General features: G+C 42.3%; 1 protein-coding gene and 1 pseudogene across 3 annotated transcripts in view; one reads left to right on the top strand and one right to left on the bottom strand.

Moving 5' to 3' along the window:
* Positions 1–20,476, bottom strand: part of ABCG2 (ATP binding cassette subfamily G member 2 (Junior blood group)) — a 62,492-nt gene extending 42,016 nt beyond the window's left edge. The window contains exons 1-4 of one of the 3 annotated variants that reach the window (XM_025386006.1): positions 19,546–20,018; positions 14,294–14,487; positions 6,075–6,296; positions 652–711 (exon numbers count right to left, since the gene is read on the bottom strand). In XM_025386006.1, the coding sequence (XP_025241791.1) occupies positions 652–711; positions 6,075–6,277 (263 nt within the window). In that variant the 5' untranslated portion in view covers positions 6,278–6,296; positions 14,294–14,487; positions 19,546–20,018. Of the gene's footprint in view, positions 1–651; positions 712–6,074; positions 6,297–14,293; positions 14,488–19,545; positions 20,215–20,363 lie in introns of those variants that run through there. The other 2 variants (XM_025386005.1, XM_025386004.1) reach the window with 2 other exon arrangements.
* A 3,657-nt stretch (positions 20,477–24,133) lies between these two features.
* On the top strand, positions 24,134–24,457 carry LOC112624914 (annotated as a pseudogene).
* The last annotated feature ends 2,293 nt before the right edge of the window (positions 24,458–26,750 follow it).

The following is a 26,750-nucleotide window of genomic DNA, read 5'->3' as shown; positions in this document are numbered from 1 at the left end:
GAGGACGTATATGTTGTGGGTCTAATAACCTATAAGAGCATATATATGTTGTGGTTTTTTTTCCCTCCAACACAGGCTATATATTCCATGGCTACTTTGAATCCAAATTCTGCTTTAGTTACAAAACTAACTGGTCAAGAAATTCTATGGTTTAACTAAAATTATGCTTTTAAAAATTCTCATCTTTCTCTTTTCATTGTACATTACAATAAAGCCCCAAAACATAAAGCAAGACACTATTGGCTGATCAAGTACAGATCTCCCAAATGGCCCTCCCAGCTGTCTGACCTTGGAGGTACCAACACAGGCAATGTGTTCTTTTATCTCAGACTCATGCCTTTACTTACATCTTCTGCTCCCTTTCCCTACTTTTAACATTCTCCCATTCTTTTTCCTCCCTATTAGCTGATAACATGGTCAACTGCTACATGTCAATCACCTTATCAAGCCCTATTAGTAAAGCTAACCTAATAAGACTACCTGGTCCTTGGGACAAAACCACACAACTACAGTTATCCACAGCACCTAGAACCAGACCCGACATGCATTGCAAATGCTCAATAAACACCTGGTCACACACACAAAAAAGTGGATTTTAAAAGCACATTAAAACTGCACAGAAAAAGCTTACTTATACTCTCTTATACTCACGAAGATTTGCCTCCACCTGTGGGTCCCAGGATGGCATTGAGGCCAGGTTTCATGATCCCACTGCAAACACAAAAACAGACTGATTTACTATTCCACTTTAGATCAGGTTCTATTGATTTAGGGTCTGCACTGAATATACTCAATGAAGGTTGATGAAATTACAAACAGAAAACAAGCACAAACCAACTCTTAAAGAAAACAAACCAACAAACAAAAAACAGGCCATGCATGGTGGCTCACGCCTGTAATCCCAGCACTTTAGGAAACCAAAGCAGAAGGATTGCCTGAGGCCAGGAGTTTAAGACCAGTCTAGGCAACATAGGGAGACACTGTCTCTACTTTAAAAAAAAAAAAAAGATTGTTGATTTGATGTGTAATATACAATGGATGTTAATCACTGGTCAAGTCCTACAAGAAAAATGGCATAGATTCCTCTAAATTCCTTTCACTTATTCTCTAACCCATTTATATTTTCTGGAAGATGATATTCAACATTCAACGCTCCTTGAAATAACTAACAGATTCTTATGAAACATCCCTGTTACACTTACTGCTCTTAACACAGTGTGAAATACATGGCATGTTCTGAGTACCGTTTGATTACCAGTACTGTATCTTCAAGTGATCTCATTTGCTACCTAGTAAAATTCTACACAGTTAATAAGTCGCTAATCTGTAGAATACTGGTAGAAGTATTCTCACTGCTAAAATCTAATCAGTCCAAGAAACATCTAAGTAGAAATCGAGGCTAGGATAAAGCACTTCAGGATAAAAAGAAAACATGACCGAAAGAAAAAAAAAGCCTTAATCCACTTAGAAAAGTAAAAGATATATCCTCAAGATATATCATTTTTTTCCTTGTTAAGAGTCAGATAAATACACTGGAAAACTCCAAGTTTAGAAGAAGAAGACATCACTTTGGTAGGGGTATCCTTTAAGAATATGAAGACGTGGTACAGACATAAGAACGTTTCAAACAAAGTGGATGTCTGGGGGAGTGAATATTCAGATAGAGTAGGAAGGTGGAAAAAATTATGGCAGTGTTGACTGTGCTGAGACCCAAGAAGATGGCAAATAGTTTGATTTTATCCTAAAGATACCAAGTAGAATGATAAGTAGATAAGGAACTGGAGAAAGGAGAATTCGGCCAGGCGTGGTGGCTCACGCCTGTAATCCCAGCACTTTGGGAGGCCAAGGCAGGTGGATCACTTGCGATCAGGAGTTCTAGACCAGCCTGGCCAACATGGCAAAACCTCATCTCTACTAAAAATACAGAAATTAGCCAGGCATGGCGGCGGGCACCTGTAATCCCAGCTACTCGGGAGGCTGAGGCAGGAGAATCACTTGAACCCAGGAGGTGGAGGTTGCAGTGAGCCAAGCTGCACTCCAGCCTGGGCAACAGAGCAAGACTCTGTCTCAAAAAAAAAAAAAAAAAATGTTAAGAAGAGATAGCCAGAGGATGGGGAGATTGTTTATATTATGGAATAAGAAAATCAGCAAGTACATTAAGGATGTACTTCCTGATTTTTCTATTCCATAATATAAACAATCTCCCACCCTCTCTAGTGAGTTAGAGCTAGATTTTTCACTTTTTGAGATTTTACAAACGTGGAAATATAGACAGAATCTTGAGGGTTTAGATCAGAATTGGAGATATTAATGAGAAGCCATAGGTTTTAATCCATATACAAAGACAGCCACAGAAAGACAAAGATGGAAACTCCCAGGGTGCTGTGGGAATGGTCACCACTGCTCCCCCAGCTCCTCTCCCACCTGCTTTGGCCAGATCTGTATGCGCCTGCACATGGGAGATAATTTTTTTAAAAGTTATGCATGTATGTATATGCACATGTGTGTAGACATATATGCATTATATATATACTCTCTAGGTCTCACTCCACTGAGAAAACCTAGAAGCAATGACATCCCAATAGCAATGAGCATTTTAAACACCCAGATTTTGGTTTTGTAAATATCTCCTCCATAAAAATCAACAGCTGATACTAGGTCTGAGGCAGGATAAGTACACAGTGAGTCTGGAATTGCTTGCCACGCCAAGTAAATATTCAAAGAACGAGGCAAGGTGGGAGGAACATTTGAGCTCACGAGTTTGAGATGTGCCTGGGCAACATAGTGAAACCCTATCTCTACAAAAAACTTAAAAGTTAGCTGGAAGTGGTGGTATGTGCTGGTGGTCCCAGCTACTCAGGAGGCTGAGGTGACAGGATCACTTGAGCCCAAGGGATTGAGGTTGCAGTAAGCTATGATCATGCCACTGCACTCCAGCCTGGGCAACAAAGTAAGTCCTTGTCTCTAATAAAATTTGTTTAATTACAAAAAGAGGCCGGGCGTGGTGGCTCACGCCCGTAATCCCTACATTTTGGGAGGCCAAGGAGGGTGGATCACCTGAGGTCAGGAGTTTGAGACCAGTCTGGCCAATATGATGAAACCCTGTCTCTACTAAAATACAAAAAATTAGCTGGGCATGGTGGTGGGCACCTGTAAACCCAGCTACTTAGGAGGCTGAGGCAGGAGAATCGCTTGAACCCGGGAGTCGGAGGTTGCAGTGAGCCAAGATCACGCCATTGCACTCCAGCCTGGGCAATAAGAGCAAAATTCTGTCTCAAAAAAATAAAGTAAAATAAAATAATAAAATAAAAAAAGAATGAGGAGATATATCCAAAGAATGAGAGACAGAGGGAGGGAAGAACCCACCTTGAAAGATCTCCCACTGACCAAATCAGGAACAATAAGAGTATGAAGGTAAAACATAATAATGCATTAATTGAATAAAATACAAATCCATGACTCTATACTGGTGATAGATGAAGGTTTCTCTTTTCAGTAAAACAAACTAAGAGATAATGAAAATAGAAAATCACTGTTTAGCAACTATGATAGTGGTGGCCGATTCAGGCAGGAGTCATCCAGTGGGGACTGAAGTTGAAGTTTAATGTAGAATGGAGTTCAGGAATAATGTCAGCTTATCTCCCCTCATAACACTAATCAATTACCAAGGGGAAGGGGTGACATTATAGCCAAGTTTGACAGACATCAACATGACCAGGTGATCAATTTTAACATCACCAGGGGTGGGATGAGATAAGAAAATACCATGTTGAACGAGACTGAAGAGACAGGATATGGTGGGCAGTCAAATATGGGAGGGGCATGGTTGACCCAAGGCCCTGAGGACCTACCACAACCTTCCTTACAAGGCTACATTTCCCCTTGGCTGCTCCTGGACAATGTCTGAGTGGTCATATAGGAGAGGGTCCTTATTTCAGGAACACACACACTGGAAGAATTAGGGAGAAGGAAGCACCATGTGGACAGCCTGCACTCACACGGTTCAGAAAAAACACTAATGACCATGGGAACATGAAAAGACAAAGTGATGAGAACAAATGCAGTGAAATGTTGGCGAGAACCTGAATGAAAAGGGTTATGTTCCTGCAAGGTTTAAATTTAACATCAGGCCAGGTGCAGTGGCTCATGCTTATAATCCCAGTGCTTTGGGAGGCCAAGGTGGGAGGATCACTTGAGCCCAGGAGTTCAAGACCAGCCTGGGCAATGTAGAAAGACCCCATCTCCACAACAAAAAAATTTTTTTTAATTAGCCAGGCATTGTGGTATCTAGCTACTCCAGAGGCTGAGGCGGGAGAACCACTTGAGCCCAGGAGTCTGAGCTTATAGTGAGCTATGATTGCACCACCACACTCCAGCCTAGGTGACACAGCAAGACCCCATCTCTAAAAAATAAATAAATAAATTTGAAATCGTTTCAAAATACATTATTAATTAAAAATTGTCCAAGAGTATAATGAATTTATCTTAAAATAACAGGACATCCACATATCTATGGGAATGAATAACTTTTTTCCATAAGATCTTCAGCGTTGGTGAGGGAAAGCTCAAATGCTGGGTATGGAGACAAACAAGCATAAGAGAAAGATTTTTCCTAAGACAGAAGAATCACAACTTTTTAAATTCTCATGGTCAGATTGTTTTATCTTCTTCCTCCCACAGAGGAAATCAGGTTGTAGTGACTTAGTTCTAGAAGTGAAATTACAAAATGTCCAGAGGAAAAACCAAAATCAAAACTCTCATCAGCTTTTTTAGAATGTAATTGACTATCTGAATGGTGATGCTGCTATCAAACACAAATCAAAAATAAGGTAAGTGACAGCAGCCCTTCATCTACCCCCAGAAACTGTATTTAGAGTTGGAGCCAGCAGATAGAAGAAAGACTGGAAATACTACAGCCAAAAAAGGCATGACCTTTCTCATGGATACTTAAACAGGAAATGCCAGCAACAAAAACACCAACCTTTGATGACCTTTCAACTAAAACGTGAAAGAACTGCAAGATCTGACTGCATTTTTATGAGCCTGGGAAGGAACACAGTTCTATTCACGCAGTGAAGATGAACTCATCTGTTGCTGAAATACATGCCATTTGACCATAAAAAAATGCGTGGCTGGGCATGGTGGCTCAGCTCACATCTGTAATCCCAGAACTTTGGGAGGCCGAGGTGGGGGGATCACGAAGTCAAGAGTTGGAGACCAGCCTGGCCAACATGGTGAAACCCCCATCTCTACTAAAAATACAAAAATTAGCTGGGCGTGGTAGTACACACCTGTAATCCCAGCTACTCAGAAGGCTGAGGCAGGAGAATCACTTGAACCTGGGAGGTGGAGGTTGCAGTGAGCTGGGATTGTGCTGCTGCACTCCAGCCTGGGTGACAGAGTGAGACTCCATCTCAAAAAAAAAAAAAAAAAAAAAAAAGGTGTGACGCCTCGAGCAGATGAGACTTCTATTGCATCAAGTTATTAATCTACTAGCTTTAAAAGATAAGCAAAATAAAAATACCTTCACAAAGTATGCTTTTTTTTTCTTTTGAGATAGGCTCTCACTTTGCCACCCATTTGTACAGTGGGACAATCATCACCCACTGCAGCCTTGATCTCCCAGATTCAAGCCATACTCCTGCCTCAGCCTCCCAAGTAGCTGGGATTACAAACACACGCCACCATGCCCAGCTAATTTTTTGTATTTTCAGTAGAGACAGGGTTTCACCATGTTGGCCAGGATGTTCTCGATCTCTTGACTTCATGATCCACCTGCCTCAGCTTCCCAAAGTGCTGGGATTACAGGCATGAGCCACCGTACCCAGCCACATGTGGTACTTTTTTTTTTTTTTTTAACTCTGGCAGTTACTTTGAGAGTTAAACATATACCTAAATGTGACCCAATTATTTCACTCCTAGTTTAGCCAAAACAAATGAAAGCATATGTCTGTATATCTGTGCAAAGACTTTTACAAAAATGTTCATAGCCACTTTCTTGGAAATATGCAAAACCTGTGAGGTTCACTGTAGGTAAATTAAAAAGCTGTCTTTTTACAAGTTCATGTACATACTTGATATTCGATAGTATTTCTTTCTCAACTGGTTTTCGACCAGGTAGAAAGCCACTCTTCACTTTTACTCGATAGCAGATGTTATGAAAACTTAACACAGCTCCTTCAGTAAATGCCTTCAGGTCATTGGAAGTTGTCGTGGGGAAGCCATTGGTGTTTTCTTGTGACATTGGGATAAAAACTTCGACATTACTGGAAGACATCTGGAGAGTTTTTATCTTTCTGTAGACAGAAAAGCAACAGTAAGTTGATAGTCCAGATAAATGAGATTGCAAACACTAGGTGACAATACATTTAAAACAAGTCAATTTTTAAATGAGTGGCAATGAGTAGCTTCATTTCCAACGAACAGCCTATGCCACTGTGATAAGAACATCCTAAAAATATAAATGGGAAGACAGGCACAACTTGGAATGCATAAACTCCAATTAGATGTCAAATGGCTCCTAATAAGTAAATAGGAAGAGTATGAAAATTACTAAAAACTGCTAAAGCAGGAAAAGGATGGATGAGGGCTAGAATTGTCTGGTTTGAAAAGCATGTAAGTCAAGTGCAGGGACAGACTACATGATCATCATCAGAACCTCTGTATTTTTTTTTCAAGGCCAGCCTGGCCAACATGATGAAACCCTGTCTCTACTAATAATACAAAAATTAGCCAGGTGTAGTGGTGTGAGCCTGTAATCCCAGCTACTCAGGGGGCTGAGGCAGGAGAATGGCTTGAACCAGGGAGGCAGAGGTTGTGGTGAGCAGAGATCGCACCACTACACTCCAGCATGGGCAATAGAGCGAGACTCTATCTCAAAAACAAAGGAAAAAAAAAAGAACCTCTTTTTCTTTTTAATTGCAGAGTTTATAGCATCATTATTATCAAAAGGGGCTTAGTCAAGCAGTCAGGAACAGGAGACATTTCTCTGAATTTATAGCTCCAGACTTTATGTCGTAAGTTGTTATGCACCGTCAATCAGCAAAGAAGGTAAACTACAAAACTGTTTGCAATTACATAATCATTTCCTTAATTAACAAACATATTTAAATTCTAGGAAGATTTAAAGTTAGGTACGAAAATCATTAAGTAAGTCAAACCAAAAGTTAAGTAAAAATTTAAAACAAAAAAGAATATTAAATGTATAAATAAAATGTGAAATATTTCATTAAACAAATTACAAAAGGCCTCAAAAAAGATTAGAGTAAGACCTTAAGATGAGCTTAACAGCTTGTGAAACAGGTTTGAAATGTTAACTTCAATAAATGTAGTTTTAATTTTTAAAAGTCAAAGTAATCCATGACGAAATTTCTCTCTGACTATGACGGAGTTGCTGTTCCAAACAAACAGTCCTCCTAACCACAACGACAAAAGTAGACCAAAAAAAGTAAGAAGAAATGTTGAAGAGTTCTGTCTGATAAAAGCAACCAAAGCGGCCAGGACATGAGGAACCAAAATCATGGAATGGAGGGACTGAAGCACTGAAACAAACTCTGCATTCTGCGTGCCCTTTCCTCTTGAGGTGGGTATTTGCACACAAAAATTGTACACACCTGGGGCACATCTCAGACAAACCAAGCAGGAAGAAGCTGCTAAAAGAAATGAGTCTGCTTACTGAAGTCACTACTATTTCTGGGCAGATATTTCAGCAGTCTGTCATCTGTCAGCACTAGGGAGACAAAATTTTGTTGGAGTTAAGTGCCTAGCAGAGGAGGAGCCCTGGAAAGAGATTCCAGAAGCATTATGCTTTGGGAATATGGACAAATCAAAAAACCAGCCTCTACTCAATCAAGACGATCTGCTCAGACTTTTAGAAGAAGGTTAAATCCACTCTCTAAGAAGATATCCAGATTTTCAATAAAAAATTGCCAGGCATCGGGAATCTCTCTGAATCTGCTATGATTCTGAGGGCTGCCTGATTCACGAATCATAAGTTTAAAAATAATGAAAAAAATTTTTTAAATTGCCAGGCATGCCAAAAAACAGAACCTGATGTTCCAGAAATGAGAAAATGGAAAGAGACCCACAAGTAACCTAGACTGGAGTTGACAGACATTGACATTAAAACAAAAGATTGACGTGTTTAAGAAAATTACAAGACAGACTCTCACCAAGGAACCAAGATCTACAAAAACAAATGAAAATTAAGAATTTGACAGATGAGTTTAACAGCAGCTTTCCTAATTTAGACACAAACTAGGAAAGAGAATTCAGTGAACTGGAAGACTAGTATACAGAAAACATCCAGGATGAAAACTATGAATGATGAAAATTATTACCATGAAAGGGGGGAAAACCTCCTAATTAAAAAGAATGAGAACTACATAAAAGAGCATAACAAACATATGGGATAAGATGAAAAAGGTCTGTCATAAGCATAACCGGAGACCTGAGAGAGGAGAGAAAATGTAGCAAAATGTGTACTTAGAATCAGTATTTGAAGAAACACTGGGCCAGGCGCGGTGGCTCAAGCCTGTAATCCCAGCACTTTGGGAGGCCGAGACGGGCGGATCACGAGGTCAGGAGATCGAGACCATCCTGGCTAACACGGTGAAACCCCGTCTCTATTAAGAAATACAAAAAACTAGCCGGGCGAGGTGGCGGGCGCCTGTAGTCCCAGCTACTCGGGAGGCTGAGGCCGGAGAATGGCGTGAACCCGGGAGGCGGAGCTTGCAGTGAGCTGAGATCCGGCCACTGCACTCCAGCCTGGGTGACAGAGCGAGACTCCGTCTCAAAAAAAATAAATAAATAAAATAAAATAAAATAAAATGAAGAAACACTGGCCAGTATTTTCCAAAACTGACAAAGCTATCAAGCTATAGACTGAAGAAACTCTAGGAACGCCGAAGAGGATAAATACAAAAAAAAAAAACAAATCTAGGCATATCATAATAAAACTGCCAAAAACCAAAGTTATCTCCTAATAACTGCTTCTGTAATCCAGAAATATATCATATTTACAAGTCTCTTCATTTGGAGCCTGGAAAAGTAAAAACCATTTAAAGACTGACATCCAGCAAATTCAAGGTACATGGCTGCGTTTCAATCTGTGAACACATGAATGGCAATAATTAGCCAAAATTCTATTCTCTTGAAGCATTGAAAGAGAAGGCGCAAGTATATCAGGAACTTGAGCATATGTGGATCTAGGTGTCCGAGGGGAGTCTTGGAACCAATTCCCCAGGGATCTCTAGAGACAACTGCAATGTATGGACTTCACACCTTTACTTTAAAAAGGTTTTAAACCATCTCCCCATATATTCAGAAACCAAAATACACCAATTCCAACACTAGCAATCACTTTTCCTACTGTCATCCCCATTTGATGTTCATTCAGCCACTGAGGACATTTTCTAACCTTCTCTAAAGACTTCTTAAGAGTATTAAATAACTTATTGCTTGAATTTAAATAGCTCACTGACTCAAGATGGAAATTTTAAAGACACTTTTGTGAGGTTTCCCCAAATAAAAGGCAACAACTAGAGCTAAAGTACCCAAGAAAGAGTGATCACCCATGCCCATACAAGACAGAGAGTAACACTTATAAATACAATCACAATCTTAGAAGTGCGCGCAGAGAAAGAGTTTGCCTTTATTGTGATAGGATTAAATGTGTAATTCACATTACTCAGGAGCTGTTTCATTCCTGGCCAGGATTCTAACAATCTTCCTCAGGGAGATGCGGGGCCTTAGTCATTCATGAGTCACAAACCAAGTGATTAGACAGGTATAACCAAGGCACACCATCAAGCTGATGCACGTTACATCAAAAACAAAGGAAAAAAACCAAACAAACTATAATTCTAACACCAATATGGAGCAATACACTTACTCTAAGAAAAAAATACAGTAAGGATTAAATAAAGAAAATATACCAAAACTCAGCACCAGACTCATCTCAAAGTGCCCAGTCTCTAATTAATATGGTATTTTGGGTTTAGGGAACTCTCTAAAAGTAACAACCACCTTTAAGCAAACACCAGTCCTTCCCCATGGTCAGAAGCTTTCTGGTCATGTGTCCTGGTCTCATTGGATTAGCATCATCTTTTTATATCAAGGAAAATACCCCATCACACGATGAGATGTCCCTACAACAAAAATCAACCTCCCACCTGTTGCTGTTTCCTTATTTGCGGAGTACCAGCTAATGCTAATCCAGTTTTTTTCCTCTTTCTGTGTCCTAGACCCCCTGCCAAGATCTTAAGTAAAAGGAAGCCTCCAAATGGCTTTACACTTTACCTGATCCCAGCCGATTCATGTTATTTGGCCTGATTATGTATTTTAGCCAACTCGAAAAGGCCTTTCAAACAAGACAGAAAGGCTTTGCATATGTAGATTCTTTCCCCAGCTCTGCTGTCCCTTTCCTGCTGGTCTACCTATATTATTCATACCTTGCCTCTCTTGTTGCTTTCTAACTAGCAAGGCCATGTTTTTCCTTTTTTTTTTTTTTGAGATGGAGTTTCATTCTTGTTGCGCAGGCTGGAGTGCAATGGCATAATCTCAGCTCACTGCAACTTCCGCCTCCCGGGTTCAAGTGATTCTCCTGCCTCAGTCTCCCTAGTAGCTGGGATTACAGGCGGATGCCACGACGCGCAGCTAATTTTTGTATTTTTAGTAGAGATGGAGTTTCACCATGGTAGTCAAGGCTGGTTTCAAACTCCTGACCTCAGGTGATCCACCCGCCTCAGCCTCCCAAAGCACTGGGATTACAGGTGTGAGCCACTGCGTCCGGCGCATCTTTACTTTTTTGAGAAGTTTAACCATTTGTCTTCAATATATGCTGGTACTCTCTTATAAAAATGATAATCTGCATTACAGATACCATGTTTCTCAATTTTTTTTTTTACTCTTTATCAAACTCTTAATTGCATAGACGACTCTTTACAATTAGAAAGCTCAAACTGCGCAACTTAAAACAGCATATACATAGAATCAAAACTGAGAATAGGAAAAAAAAAAAAAAAGTACACAGGTAGAGCCTAAAGTCTTCAGCCTGCCACCTGCCCAGCTGGAACTACTGCATATGTTGGTAGAAGCCACAATAGCCTCAGGTTAATTCCAGACTCTACTCTTCCCTTTTTTTTTTTCCCCCTAAGATGACACTAGTATAGGAAGATGCACTCTACCTCATAGCCATAGGGCATGCTGCATAAATTACATACCTCTTTAAACTGTTTACTGAGGTTAATCTCAAAAGATAACAATCCTGAGCAGTCAAATCACTGTCAGGCGATTGCGACAAACTTAGCAGTGGAAAGGAAAAGGAACACAAAATCTGAAGTTTAACTTACATAAATTGTACCTTGTCTTTAAAAGATATTATGGTGCTTTATTGCCTTTAAAAGGTTGACGCACGGGCTTTCATGTTATCTCCAATTTGACAGATTTGTCCTGAGAGGTCCTGTGTTGATTATATTCAGGCCCAAAGCCTCCTTGCATGGTGGTTTCAGAGTTAAACTGGCTAGGTGCTCTAGGACCCCCCACATTATGGCAGCACAGTGATCTGGAGAATGCAGCCTGATTCCTGACAGACAGGAAGAAACCCCATCACAGAAGGGCTCAGTGAGAAGCCACTGAGGCCTTTTAATCAAGAAAGGCTCACGACACTAACGATGTTTATAAAGGAACACTCTGGGCTGGGCCAGGTGTGGTGGCTCTCGCCTGTAATCTCAGCCTTTTGGACAGCTGAGGTGAGCAGATTACTTGAGGTCAGGAGTTCGAGACCAGCCTGGTCAACGTGGTGAAACCCCGTTTCTACTAAAAATACAAAAATTAGCCAGGCATGGTGGTGTGCATTTGTGATCCCAGCTACTCGGGAGGCTGAGGCAGGAGAATCGCTTGAGTTCAGGAGGCAGAGGTTGCAGTGGGCCAAGATCGTGCTGCTGCACTCCAGCCTGGGCAACAGAGCAAGACTCTGTCTCAGTAAATAAATAAATAAATAAAGGAACACTTTGTTGTGTGGAGAATAACAGAAGGGAGATGCAAGTGTGTAAGCAAGAACTAGTGGGGAGGTAACTGCAAAAACCCTGGGGAGCCATGTTTGGATAAGAGAGGCAATGACAGAGGGGACATCAAAGGTTAAGGCTTTGAGAGGGATGAACTTTTGTTAAATCAGAACCACAACCAAGACTCTCATGGATGACGAACGTGCCCACCCTCCTTGGGTCTTCAGTTTGCAACCATGTATCGCTGTTAGGTTTTCTTAAATGTTATTTTAGAGAAGAAAAAAAATCCTTCTCCATCTCCCCTGTGGGTTCTCTAGCTGGGGCCCTAGAAATTAAACTGGCAAAAGACAGGTTAATATGACTAAAAAAAAAGTTTCCTTACACAAGTAAGTGTGGAAGTTTCATAAACAAATCAGACTCTAGGACAAGTCCAGATGACTGAGACTTTTTTTTTTTTTGAGACAGAGTCTCACTCTGTTGCCTAGGATGGAGTGCAGTGGTGCGACCTTGGCTCACTGCAACCTCTGCCTCCCAGATTCAAGCAATTCTCCTGCCTCAGCCTCCCAAGTAGCTGGAATTAGAGGCGCCCGCCACCACACCCGGCTAATTTTTGTATTTTTAGTAGAGATGGGGTTTCACCATGTTGGTCAGGCTGGTCTTGAACTCCTGACCTCAGGTGATCCACCTGCCTCGGCCTCCCAGAGTGCTGGGATGACAGACGTGAGCCACCACGCCCGGCGATTAAGACTTATATACAAATTTCATGCTAAAGAAAAAGGGGTTTAAGGTTTCTGGGGACGAATCACGGCAAGGGAAGGGAAGAGATGGGGAGGAAAGGTATGGTAAATAAGGGCTGTCTTGGTAGGCAGTTAAGTCCCTCTCAGGTGAAAAGAGCTATCTTGGAGAGACGCCTTTACAAATGGGAATTTTATTTATAAATGTACATTTCCGTTATAATACAATAAATTTATACTTTTTTGGCAGTTAGGGTGAGGTAGAACTTTTCAAGGATCCAGGGGTTCTCAAGGGCCTTTAGCTCAAAATAAGCCAAATGCCAAGTACAGGAAAGAATTATTTCAAGCGCACAGAAGCAAAGATAAACCCCTGTACCTTTTGCATAATTAATTAACTGGAATAGATTTTACAAAGAGAACTTTAGCTAAAAATCCCAAAACCAGACAAGTTGCCCAAAGACAGTCAAAAGAACGTACTCCATCTATGTAGTGAAATAGTGAGAAGACCCAGGGGTAAAGGTGAAAAGCCTGCAGAGCCTGGTGATAGCTGGTTGTCCAACACAGAATTTCAGTTCAGGCATATTTTGGGGTGGCATTTTCCAGTACCCTTCGCTAGAGACCCACATTCACTTGAGCATCCAAGTGTGAGCTGTATTCAGAGTGGCATCAATGGACATAAAATATCATATACAGTTTTAAAGTCTCATATCTTGGTGGCTGTAATAAGTTTCAAAATCCATAAAGATCTTTCCCCTTGACCTCCCTGTCCCTTGACCTCTCCCTGAATGATCATGACCTCCCTGCTACATTAGCCAGGCATTCTCCCACCTTGTCACTATGAATAAAGACACTCTCTCCTCACTCCCATCTTTTCAGCTTGCTCTCTCCAGTTATCAGAGGCTCTTGTTAACAGAGACTCTCTATTCCCATGAGATGAGAGAGAGAAGGAAGGAAGGGAGGGAGGGAAGGAAAGAAAGGAAGAAAGAAAGTAAAAAAGAAAACTAAAAGAATTCATTTAACCAGCCTGACCAACATGGAGAAACCCTGTCTCTACTAAAAATACAAAATTAGCTGGGCATTGTAGTTTATGCCTGTAACCCCAGCTGCTCGGGAGGCTGAGGCAGGACAATGGCTTGAACCCGGGAGGCAGAGGTTGCGGTGAGCTGAGATCACACCATTGCACTCCAGTCTGGGCAACAAGAGCTAAACTCTGTCTCAAATAATAATAATAATTCAATATTTACTAGGCTTCTTTTATCTGACAGGCACTGGACTTACAGGAGTGAACAAAACAAAACAACAGATAACCATCTCTGCCCTCGGTGAGGTTACATACGAAAAATGTCAGTCAACAGTGCTATGGAGAAAAAAAAATAAAAGCAAAAGAGGAAGGGTGGGCCAGAAATGGCGGCTCACGCCTGTAATCTCAGCACTTTGGGAGGCTGAGGTGGGTGGACTGTTTGAGGCCTGGAGTTTGGAGAGCAGTCTGGACGATATGATGAAACCCCATCTCTATTAAATATACAAAAATTAGCCAGGTGTGGTGGCGCACACCCGTAATTCTAGCTACTTGGGAGGCTGAGGCACAAGAATTGCTTGAACCCGGGAGGCAGAGATTGCAGTGAGCCAAGATCACACCAATGCACTCCAACTTGGGTAACAGAGGTGGCCACGTAAGGCCTTTCCAATGAGACCCTCGAGCAGAGCTCTGAGGGTGGCCTTCTGGAGGAGCAGTATATGTCCAAGTGCTCGTCTAAGGAACAGCAAAGAGGCCAGTGAGGCTGAAGCAGAATGAGGGAGGGTAAGAGAGCAGGAACTCAGGTTGTATCTACCACTGACCACAGGAAGGACTTTGGCTCTGATCTAAATGACACTGGAAGGCACAGGAAAGTTCTGAGCGAAGAAATGATATCATCTATGTTTAAAGCAGGGGTGTCCAATCTTTTGGCTTCCCTGGGCCACACTGGAAGAATTGTCTTGGGTCACATATAAAATACACTAACATTAACGATAGCTGATGAGCTAAAAAAAAAATCACATAATGTTTTAAGAAAGTTTACTAATTTGTGTTGGGCTGCATTCAAAGCCATCCTGGGCCACATGCAGGTTGGATAAGCTTGGTTTAAAGGATCACTCTGACTTTGGTCACGGGTATGGACAACGCAGGGAGACCACATAAGAGTCCACCGTAATAATATCAAGAGCCAAGATGAGGACACTGTCCTGCACCCCTCCCTCCGTAGCCTATGAGAGCTTCCTGAAGCCTATTTATCTGTGCACGTTCTGCAAAATTGCCTGTCCCAAACAATTCTATTTCCAGACCTCCTCTAACACTGCCCAAACTAGGAAAACAAGGCCAAAAATAAATGGCAGTGGTTTAGCTTCAGGCCCATAGGAACTGAATAACTCATTTACATTTAAGAGGGGACTGACAGAGAAGCCTCTATGAATTTAAATAAAAGGAGTAGTGACTGGGGCTAGAAGACATAGGGAGGAGGACAGTGGCAGAAGCTCTGGGGAAGTCATCACCCTTTCTCTTCTCCCTTTGCGAGGCTGACTCCACCACATTGGCACTGTGGGAAGAAGAGCAGCAGTGAGGTGGGTGATTAGAAAATTTTGGAATCCTTAGCCCCCAGGGGGAAACAAGAGGAACAGGCAAAATCAAGTTGAGTGTTAGATTCACCCAAAACCACACAGCACTGTGCCTACAACCCAGTTCTTCTCCTCCATGAGTCTAGTACATGTCGACTATATAAAGATCAATATCCCTGCTCCCTTCTAGTTTATAATTCAATCATCAGAATTGCAATAAAAATTATGAACAGAGGCCGGGCGCGGTGGCTCACACCTGTAATCCTGACACTTTGAGGGACCAAGTTGGGTGGATCACGAGGTCAGGAGATCGAGACCATCCTGGCTAACACGGTGAAACCTGTCTCTACTAAAAATACAGCTGGGCGTGGTGGCGGGCGCCTGTAGTCCCAGCTGCTGGAGAGGCTGAGGCAGGAGAAAGGTGTGAACCCAGGAGGTGGAGGATGCAGTGAGCCAAGATCATGCCACTGCACTCCAGCCTGGGCAACAGAGCGAGACTCCGTCCCCCCCAAAAAAAAAAATATGAACAGAAAATTAGATGTGAGCAGCAGCATTACTTCTCAAAATTCTGAGACCTACAATAAAAAACATCATGATCCAGCATACAAAGATAGAAAAGAAGGAGCATGTAATGTGTGTATACTCCAAAATCATAGAAGGGCTCATTAGTTATTGCAAGGGATCCTCTCTCTAATCCATGGGTACAGTTACCGTCTCAGACCAGATAATGCCTCATTATAAACATAGTATTTCTTCATTGCTAGTATGACTAACATAAATATGGATCTCAAATCTTTTTCTCACTGTGAATTCAATCAACAGATACCAAAATTATAATATTAGGATGTAGTTGAAGCTACTCAGCTAATAAAATGATCCTGGTTTCTTACCAGAGCCTAATAAATAGAAGCTCACATATGCGTTATTTGTTTTGGAAACACTGAAAGGGTTTCATTTGAGAAAAAATTGGGAGCTTTAAAAAATTCCTAAATACTACCAATTTCATTTCTTTCCCATAAGAGACTGAATCCAAATTGGCAAATACAGTCAGGTCCTCTATAATGTTAAAACTTTAAGGCAATACTAATCTTTTCAGACTTAGCATTTGCTAAGTCACAAACTTTTTATTAAACATAAAAAGCTCAAAAGCAACTCTAGGCCAGGCGTGGTGGCTCACACCTGTATTCCCAGCACTTGGGGAGGCCGAGGAGGGTGGATCACCTAAGGTCAGGAGTTCGAGACCAGCCTGGCCAACATGGCAAAACCCCATCTCTACTAACAACATAAAAAATTAGCTGGGCGTGGTGGCACATGCCTGTAATTCCTGCTACTCAGGAGGCTGAGGAAGGAGAATTTCTTGAACCCAGGAAGCGGAGGTTGCAATCAGCCGAGATTGCACCACTGCACCCCGACCTGGGCAACAGAGCAAGACTCCATCTCAAAAAAAAAAAAAAAAGAACTCTAACACAACATCCAGTGTCCAGATCTTAGCTTCTAATACCATTCTAAAGCAAAATAACCCCAGTGCCTTGGAGAAATGGATCATTCCAAGGTTGGGACACGGAAAATACAAAATAAGCCTGAGCATTCTCTGATGCCAGAAATCAGGAAATGCATTAAAAAAGAAAAAGACTCCAGGCATGGTGGCTCACACCTGTAATCCCAGCACTTTCGGAGGCTGAAGCGGGCAGATCACTTGAGGCTAGGAGTTTGAGACCAGCCTGACCAGATGGAAAACCCCGTCTCTACTGAAAAACACAAAAAGTAGCCAGGTGTGGTGTTACATACCTGTAATCCCAGCTACTTCGTAGGCTGAGGCACAAGAATCGCTAGAGCCTGGGAGACGGAGGGTGCAATGAGTCAAGATCATGCCACTGCACTCCAGTCTGGGCAACAAAGACTCCATCTCAAAAAAAAAAAGAAGAAGAAGAAGAAGAAGAAAGAAAAAGCAAGTCCCAGTGGTGAAAGCCAGAACAATTTGAGCAGCAGATTAAACACTGATAATATTGGATTATAAGCCATATAACAAAACAAATATCCATGAGCCCGTACTGATACAAATAACTGAATCAATGAACAGGAGAGAAGGGTCAACTCTTCCCTACAGAAGGGAATTTTAATTAAAAAATGTAGAAGAGAAGGGCTGGGCACAGTGGCTCACGCCTGTAATCCCAACACTTTGGGAGGCCGAGGCGGGTGGATCACAAGGTCAGGAGTTCGAGACCAGCCTGGCCAATATGGTGAAACCTCGTTTCTACTAAAAATACAAAAATTAGCCAGGCATGGTGACATGTGCCTGTAATCCCAGCCACTTGGAAGGCTGAGGCAGGAGAATTGCTGAACCCAGGGAGACAGAAGTTGCAGTGAGCCTAAATCGTGCCACTGCACGCCAGCCCGGGTGACAAAGTGAGACTGCATCTCAAAAAAAAAAAAAAAAAAAACACGTAGAAGGAAGAAAATAGGGGTTTTGTTTAACCATTGGGGAAAAAAAAAAACAAAAAACTACACAACATGTTCCACAAATGGATGCTTAAATTAATGAATAAAAGTTTAAGGAGAAATGGTAGTTCAAGTTTCTCTCCCAAGATCTCAAATACAAAGGGAACCTGGCAAACAGATCAACATCATAGGTAATAAGAAGTATCGGCTAGGGCACGGTGGCTCATGCCTGTAATCCCAGCACTTTGGGAGGCCAACGCATGAGGATCACTAGAGGTCGGGAGTTTGAGACCAGCCTGGCCCACATGAAACCCATCTCTACTAAAAATATAAAAAAATTAGCCGGGTGTGGTGGCAGGCACCTGTAATCCCAGCTACTCAGGAGGCTGAGGCAGGAGAATCACTGGAACCTGGGAGGCAAAGGTTGCAGTGAGCCGAGATCGAGCCACTGAACTCCAGTCTGGGCAATAAAGCATGATTCAGTCTCCAAAAAAAAAAAAGTATTGACATCATGTACCCAATATGACATACTGAGACGGAAACTTTACTTCTCTGACATTTTCCCCCAAAATGTAGAATATTCATCTAAACATGACAGTAAACATCAAACAAATACAAATTGAGGGGCATTCTACAAATTAACTGACCGGGTCTTCTTCACTAGTGTCAAGGTCCATGAAAAAACAATGAAAGGCTGAGGAACTGTCACAGATCAGAGAAAATTAAGGATATTTAGCAGTTAAATGCAAAGTGAGATCATCGATTGGATCCTGGGCAAAAGAAAGACAGTGGAAAGACAAGTGAAATCCAAATAAAGTCTGTAGTTTAGTTTATTGTATTATAGTGGCAGGCCCATGTTACTAGTTTTGGCCCTTGTTATGCATGATATTATGGGAACTCTCTGTACTATTTTTTGCAAATTTTCAGTAACTCTCAAATTATTTCACAATTAAAAGTTATTATAAGATAAATACTAAAATAATCAACATCTTTCAATGTTTATAACAGAAGTGTAATGTTAGACTTAACATGCCATCTTCGTCGCTGAAACCTTCCTCACCAAGATCTATATAATCCAGTCAAAGCGTACTCTGAAAGCACTGTTTTGTAAAGAATATCAATCAAAAACATCTCTTCCTTACTACTCTGGTATATTTATTTATGACTAGCTGAAATTCAAATAATAAGAGAGTTGTAAGATCCTCCTAAAAACCAAGCTTTAGGGGATATCTCTAGGACTGAGAGGGGAGTAAGAACACTCATCTATCCACAGAAAATTACAAAAAGGAGTTCAATAATTCTTTAGCAAACCATCCAAAGCTTTAAAGGGATTGAGCAATAATTTGTCATTTACCTATTCCCAGAAGATAAAGGGAATAGGTAAATGATAATATATTGGTCTACTCCTTTAAAATATTAACATTAACAAATGTTTCCTCCCCCTGTAGTAACTTCCGTGCTCAGTAGGTTTTTATCCTTCCAATATCAACTTTAGCTTCATACATTTGGAGGAAGGCCAAGAGTTTTACCAACCCACACTTAACACACTATGAGAGCCGGAATCAGTTTGCACCAGAGCATCATTTTCTGAAAAACCACTTTGAATTATCAGTTTTAAACTGCATACCTACTTTCAAATGAAACTGTGAGAGGCTAAAAAACTCAGTCATCTCGTTTCAACGGTTATCTATTTTCCAACAAATATATATATACAACGCCTACCCACCTTTCCAGACACACACTCTAAGCGCAATTGGCTTTTACCATTTACTCACTCAGCTTAATAGAGCTCGGTCTTAACCAAGGGCTCAGGATCTCAGGATGTGCGGGCTCAGAGGCGAGCTTTAACACTTATTGATGTAAATGTTGGGATGAGTCAGCCGGACCTTCCAAACAAACCCTAAAGCAGCAGTTTCCGCTTAACAAGGCCACCGAGCATGGGCGCGGTGCGTTGCCAAATCCTCCCCAGCTCCTCTCCAGGCTGCCTCCTTGCCGCGTCTCTCAATCTCAGCGGGAGTGGCGGGCACTGCCTTTTCCCTCCTGCACGCCCGGAACCGTTTGTGTGGGCACAGCACACAGCCCGCGCGCTGCACAACCCCTTCGCCGGACCACACCCGGTGCGCCTCAGCGCTCCCCTAGCGCGGCGGCCGGCGCGGGAGGCGCTGCAGCTCCAGGTCACGATAGCAGCCGGCGGTTGGCGGCCTCAGGAGACCCGAACCTCGAGAGAACGAGCTCAGGCAGTGCAGACGCGAACTTCCTATCCCGCGCCTCGGGCTATGAAGGGCCAGAGCTGAGCGCTGTGGCCCCTCCCTAGCGCCCCGGGTTTCCCTGGGTCGGGGTTCGCGGGCGGGGATGAGGCGCGGTCCAGTCTGCCGGGCGGCGATAAGCGCCCTGGGACCCGGCTGAAAGCGCTCACGTATCCCGCGGCGCTGAGCCGCCAGCTGGACGGGAACCACCGCCCTCCCGCGGGGCTAGGGTCACCCTGCCGGGACACGCAGGGAAAAGCCAAACACTCCCGCCTCCGAGATCGAACGAATGGACCGGGGTGATTTAACTACGAGAATCACCGGGCGCTCTTCGGGCTGATCAATACCTCGTCTGACCTAGATGGGTTTGGTCGCCGCCACTGGCCGGAGCGCCGAAGCACCGGGGACGCTGACACACAGGTTGTCCAGTCACAAGTGCTGCTCGCCCCCAGAGCAAGTTGAATGGGTGGTTTCTGGTGAATGGGCTTCTGAGAAAGTGGATGCTTGCGCCCTAGGGCCTTAAAAAATCAGATCAGGGACTGAAGCTAACCCGGGGAGGGAAAGGGGAGAAACTTACTGAATGAAAATATTACCATAGTTTAAATGTTATTCTTTATACTCCTGTGACTGACATACTTCTGTGCAATATTCTGATGGTGTGGAAAGGCTGGAAAGTGATTGCGCATGTTCAGGAAACGGGCCATCAGGCTATGTGAGTGTAGCCATCCCAACATCTATCTGCTGCGTCTACCCTAGGAAATTAGTACCTGCATGCAGATATTTCCTGGTTTGCATTTACAAACAAAAATCATAATATCATTTAAGTTGTTTAAATCAACACTAGGAATAACTATTAATGGTTCACTCAATGCAGGAAAGTTTTAGCTAGGAAGCCTATATAAGAAAATTGACTCTACGCAATTTTTTTAAAAAAAATTTAGAAATACCATACCGCATGCTTTTTAAAAGAACTTTAAGGTATATATTCATGGTGCGCCCAAACATTTGGGTAAAATTATTCTTTTGAATTAATTTCTGTCAGTTTCAAGACCCTTAAAGACCCATATAGAAATATATATTAGTCATACTTCATTTTAAGACAAAATTAAGGCCAGCGCGGCGGCTCATTCCTGTAATCCCAGCACTTTGGGAGGCTGACACAGGCAGATCGCTTGAGGCCAGGAGTAATTACAATTCCAGCTACTCGCGAGGCTAAGGAACGAGAAGCGCTTGAACATAGGAGCCAGAGGATGCAATGACCCGAGATCCCACCACTGCACTCCAGCCTGGGCCACAGAGTGAGACTGTCTCAAGAAAAAAAAAAAAAAAAAAAACGAAGGTAAAGTTTTCAGACCTGGCAGTTAAGGACTGTTTGCAAAAACTGAAAAATCTCCAAAGAATAAATTTTATTTTAATTTTCTTTTTAGTTCACCCAGATAAGTGAAAAGAATAAAATTTTATGATACCAGAAAAAAATGAAAACATTTCAAGCAAGATCTGAAGGCACTACAGGAGGCGACTGAACAAAAATGGAGAAAACACACATGAAACTGCTGTGCACATTTTTAAAAACGGATACTTAGTTGAATATAGCATTTTGTAATTATGCAAAATAAAAACAAATCAAAACCCTGTACATAGAGACCAGGCACGGTGGCTCACGCCTGTAATCCTAGCACTTTGGGAGGCCGAAGCGTGTGGTCACCTGATGTCAGGAGTTCGAGACCAGCCTGGCCAACACGGTGAAACCCTTCTCTACTAAAAATACAAAAATTAGACTGGGTGCTGTGGCTCACGCCTGTAATCCTAGCACTTTGGGAGGCCAAGTTGGGCAGATCACCTGAGGTCAGAAGATCGAGACCATCCTGGCTAACACGGTGAAACCCCGCCTCTACTAAAAACACACACACAAAAATTAGCCGGGCGTGATGGTGGGCGCCTGTAGTCCCAGCTACTCAGGAGGCTGAGGCTGGAGAATGGCTTGAACCCGGGAGGCGGAGCTTGCGGTGAGCCGAGATCGCACCACTGCACTCCAGCCTGGGTGACAGAGCGAGACTGTCTCAAAAGAAAAAAAGAAAAAAAAACGAAAAAAAAAAATTAGCCGGGCATGGTGGCACATGCCTGTAATCCCAGCTACCCAGGAGGCTGAGGCAGGAGGATCGCTGGAGCCAGGGAGGTGGAGGCTGCAGTGAGCCAAGATCATGCCAATGCCAAGATCATGCCAATGCCTGTCACTGGGTGACAATTCAAGACTCCATGTCAAGAAAACAAACAAACAAAAAAACCTATACATAGAAAATTGCTGGGCAAGGAGTGGTGGCTCACTCCTGTAATCCCAACACTTGGGAGGCAGAGGCGAAATAGTTGCTTGAGCCCAGGTGTTCAAGACCAGCCTGGGCAACATAGTGAGACCCTATCTCTATTAAAAAAAAAAAAAATTTTAATTACACTGGGTGAGGTGGCTCACACCTGTAATCCCAGCACTTTGGGAGGCAACCAGAGGATTGCTTGAGCCCAAGAATTCGAGACCAGCCTAGGCAACACAGGGAGTCCTTGTGTCTACAAAAAATTTTTTAAAACTTAGCTGGATGTGATGACATATACCTGGGGACCTAGCTATTTGGGGGGCTGAGGTGGAAGGATTGCTTGAGCCTGGGCGTTCAAGGCTGCAGTGAACCATGATCAGAGTGAGACCCCACTCTAAAAAAAAAAAGAAAGAAAATAGCAGGAAAGTGTTCATTTGTTCTAGGTAGTAACATGGAATGTCTTTTATCTTGTATTTTAGTATAATTTTCTAAATTTTATGTAACAAATTTAGAAAATTATAAATTTTATAATGAAAAAATGGATTTTGTTTAAAAGTAAAATAAACTGATAAAATAAACATATCAAGACACATGGCAATACTTAGGGTCATATCCTCACTTGAAATAGGACTAAACCTATAAAAAAATTCTTCCTTACTTTTAGTCTAATTTTAAAAATATTTTAGATTGTGATGTTTCATATTTATAGGTCGGTTTATTTGCTAAATAAAGTTATATTGGGAGGCAGTGGAAAATTAAATAAAAATTAAAAATAAAGTTATATTAGTTCCTAACCTCATCCTAATACTTTATCAAATTCTATTTGATAAGTTCAGATTAAAGCCAGCATTTTATAAATGTATTGCATTGTATAGAAATAAGTCATTTTAACTTGTAAGTTAGCATTGTTTTTGGAGCTAGCCATAGAATTTTAGAGAAAAAGGACCTTCCTCTTTAGGTCAGATGTTAGATGACTTTCCTCATTTTACAGATGAGTCACCAATGCAAAGCAGACTGATTTGCACAAGGTTAAAGGTTAAATGACTCACAGCCTTCCAAGCCATTACCCTCTGCCCTCCACCACATGACCTTTCTTTTATTTTACCAGACAAGAGTCACTGCCCAGTATTTATAGAGCCCCATATTGGGACTCCTGCTGAATGCCTGTGCACCAGTTGCAAAATGCTGGTAAGGCCCCAGTATGCTACATTTCTTAGTGCTTACTCCAAAGGTGAACTCCAAAATGGTCAATTTTCCCCTGGCAAGATCAGGTTTCAGACAGGATTCCCCATGGGCCTGGGGGTATTTTGGGTTACATATATAACAGATGTATTCTGTCCGAGTATATCTATTTTCATTACCACTCCAAGTTAAGAAAATAAAAAAACAATGGAAGAGAGGCTATGTGCACAGTATTCTCCCACAGCCCGGCTCACAGCTGTCAGGCTTTTGACTAATTTGGCAAGAGAAAGTTCAGTCTATAATGGTGCAAACAGTTATTGTAAATAAAATAATGGAAACAGTTTAAACAACTCTTTCTAAAGATTTCAGTATAAAAAGAAGGTGAGAGAAAGGATTATAGGTAGAGGCTATCTTAGGGTTCAGAGAAAATATTCACGTGGTTTGAATTAGACAGACTAGAACATGTGTGCATGCCAAGAGGACAAGCCATAAAGAAAGAAAGAGTTGTTGGTAGTATCAGGTCCCTTAGGAAGCATAATGAAAATGGGATCCAGAGGAATTAGAATTAGAAAAGAAAAGGAAACTTTAGAATCCCTCATGCTCTTCCTTTCCAAATTGGGCCAGGCAGAATGGCTCCTGCAAAGAAAAGTGGCAAGAAGAAGGGCTGTTCTGCCATAAATGACGTAGTGACCCGAGAATACATCATCAGCATTCACAAACGCATTCACAGAGTGGGCGTCAAGAAGTGTGCCCCTGGGGCACTCAGAGAGATCCGAAAATTTGCCATGAAGGAGATGGGAACTCCAGATGTGTGCATTAATACCAGGTTCAACAAAACTGTCTGGGCCAAAGGAATAAGGAATGTTCCATACCGCATCTGTGTACAGTTGTTCAGAAAATGTAATGAGGCTAAAGATTCACCAAACAATCTCTATAATTTGGTATATATCTGATTACTTATATACTTGTTACCATTTTCAAAAATCTACAGTCAATGTGGATGAGAACTAACCACTGAGCATCATATACATCAAATAAGTTATAAAATTGCCTCTATATATATATGGAAGTTGATATGGTTTTGCTGTGTCCCTACCCAAATCTCATCTTTTTTTTTGAGATGCAGTCTTGCTGTGTCACCCAGGCTAGAGTGCAGTGGCGTGATCCCAGCTCACTGCAACCTCTGCCTCGTGGGCTCAAGTGATTCTACTGCCTCAGCCTCCTGAGTAACCGGGATTACAAGTACATGCCACCATGCACAACTAATTTTTGTATCTTTAGTAGAGACAGGGTTTTGCCATGTTGGCCAGGCTGGTCTCGAACTCTTGACCTCAGGTGATCCACCACCTCGGCCTCCCAAAGTACTAGGATTACAGGCATGAGCCATGGCTCCCAGCCCAAATTGAATTGTCGTTCCCATAATCCCCACGTGTGGCAGGAGGGACCTGGTGGGAGGTAATTGAATCATAGGGTGATTACTCCTATGCTGCTGTTCTGATAGTGAGTTCTCATGAGATCTAATGGTTTCATAAGGGGCTTTTCCCCTTTTGCTCGGCACTTCTCCTTCCTGCCACCATGTAAAGAAGAATGTGTTTGCTTCCCCTTCTGCCACGACTGTAACTTTCCTGAGGCCTCCTTAGCCAGGCCGAACTGTGAGTCAATTAACCTCTTTCCTTTATAAATTACCCAGTCTCAGGTATGTCTTTATTAGCAGTGTAAGAACATACTAATACAGAAACTTTTCAAAAAATTGTCACAAAAGGGAAGGAAGTTGGATGTATCCTCATGGAGGTAAATGGATTTGTTGTTGTTGTTGTTTTTAGTTTTTGAGACAGAGTCTCACCCTATTGCCCAGGCTGGAGTGCAGTGGCACAATCTCAACTCACCACGACCTCCACCTCCTGGGTTCATACAGGCACACACCACCATGCTTGGCTAACTTTTGTATTTTTAGTTGAGACGGGGTCACACCATGTTACCTAGGCTGGTCTTGAACTCCTGGCCTCAAAGGGATCTGCCTGCCTCAGACTCCCAAAGTGCTGGGATTACAAGTGTGAGCCACCACACCTGGCTGAGGTAAATGCTTTAATTACAGAAAATTGAAATAAATATCTGGCCCATAACTATACTTTCTCTCTGAAGTTGATGGATGTGCTGAGGGTATGGGTGTGAATGCCTGATTCAGGATTTGGGAAAATGATGAATATTTGAATAGGCTTGTATTAGTTTTCTATTGCTGCCATAACAAATTGCCACAAACTTAGTGGTTTAAGACAACACGAGTATATTACATTTCTACGGGTCAGAAGTCTAAAATGGGTCTAGTGGTCTAAAATCAAAATGTCGGCAGGTCTGTGTTCCTTTCTGGAACCTTTTCCATCTTGCAGAGGCCACCAGCATTCCTGGGCTCTTGGCCCCTTTCTCCATCTGCAAAGCCAGCAGTATAGCAGCTCTGTGACCCTGCTTCTGTCATCACGTCTTTGATTTTCTTCTGCCTCCCTCTTCCACCTTTAAGGACCCTTGTTATTACAATAGGCCCACTGGATAAGCCAGGATAATCTCCCTATTTTAAAGTTATTTAGGCCAGGTACAGTCATTTGGGCAGGCTTACACCTATAATCCTAGCACTTTGGGAGGCCAAGGCGGGTAGATTACGAGGTCAGAAGTTCAAGACCAGCCTGGCCAACATAGTGAAACCCCGTCTCTACAAAAAATACAAAAATCAAGTGGGCATGGTGGCATGAGCCTGTAGTCCCAGCTACTTGGGAGGCTGATGCAGGAGATCACTTGAACCGGGGAGGCAGAGGTTGTCGTGAGGCAAGACTGTGCCATTGCACTCCAGCCTGGGCAACAGAGCAAGACTCCATCTCAAACAACAAAAGAAAGTCATTTGATTAACAATCTTCATTTCATCTGGAACCTTAATTCTCCTTCGCTAAGTAACCTATCATTCACATTCTGGGGAATAAGACATGGACACCTTTGAGAGGTCATTTTTCTGCTCACCACAAGGCCCCAAGGAAATGGAAGAGGATGCTAATGGAGGGACACACTGGCACCCATTGAGTTGGTATGAAGAGTGTTTTAAACTGAAACGTTTAAGATACAGAAAGAAGCCTTTCTGGAGCTTCCCTTATTTGACTAAAGGCAGAGCTTTCAGAGAGTGAAGCTGCCATAAATTCCCTCTTGGGGAGCTTCACTGCCAATAAGGAGACTTTACTGCCTGGAAGAAAACTCCACTGCCAG

This window comes from Theropithecus gelada, chromosome 5 (assembly GCF_003255815.1).
Source record: "Theropithecus gelada isolate Dixy chromosome 5, Tgel_1.0, whole genome shotgun sequence".
NCBI lineage: Eukaryota > Metazoa > Chordata > Mammalia > Primates > Cercopithecidae > Theropithecus > Theropithecus gelada.
The sequence above is the reverse complement of the archived record's forward strand: the minus strand, read 5'-3'. Positions and strand labels throughout refer to the sequence as shown.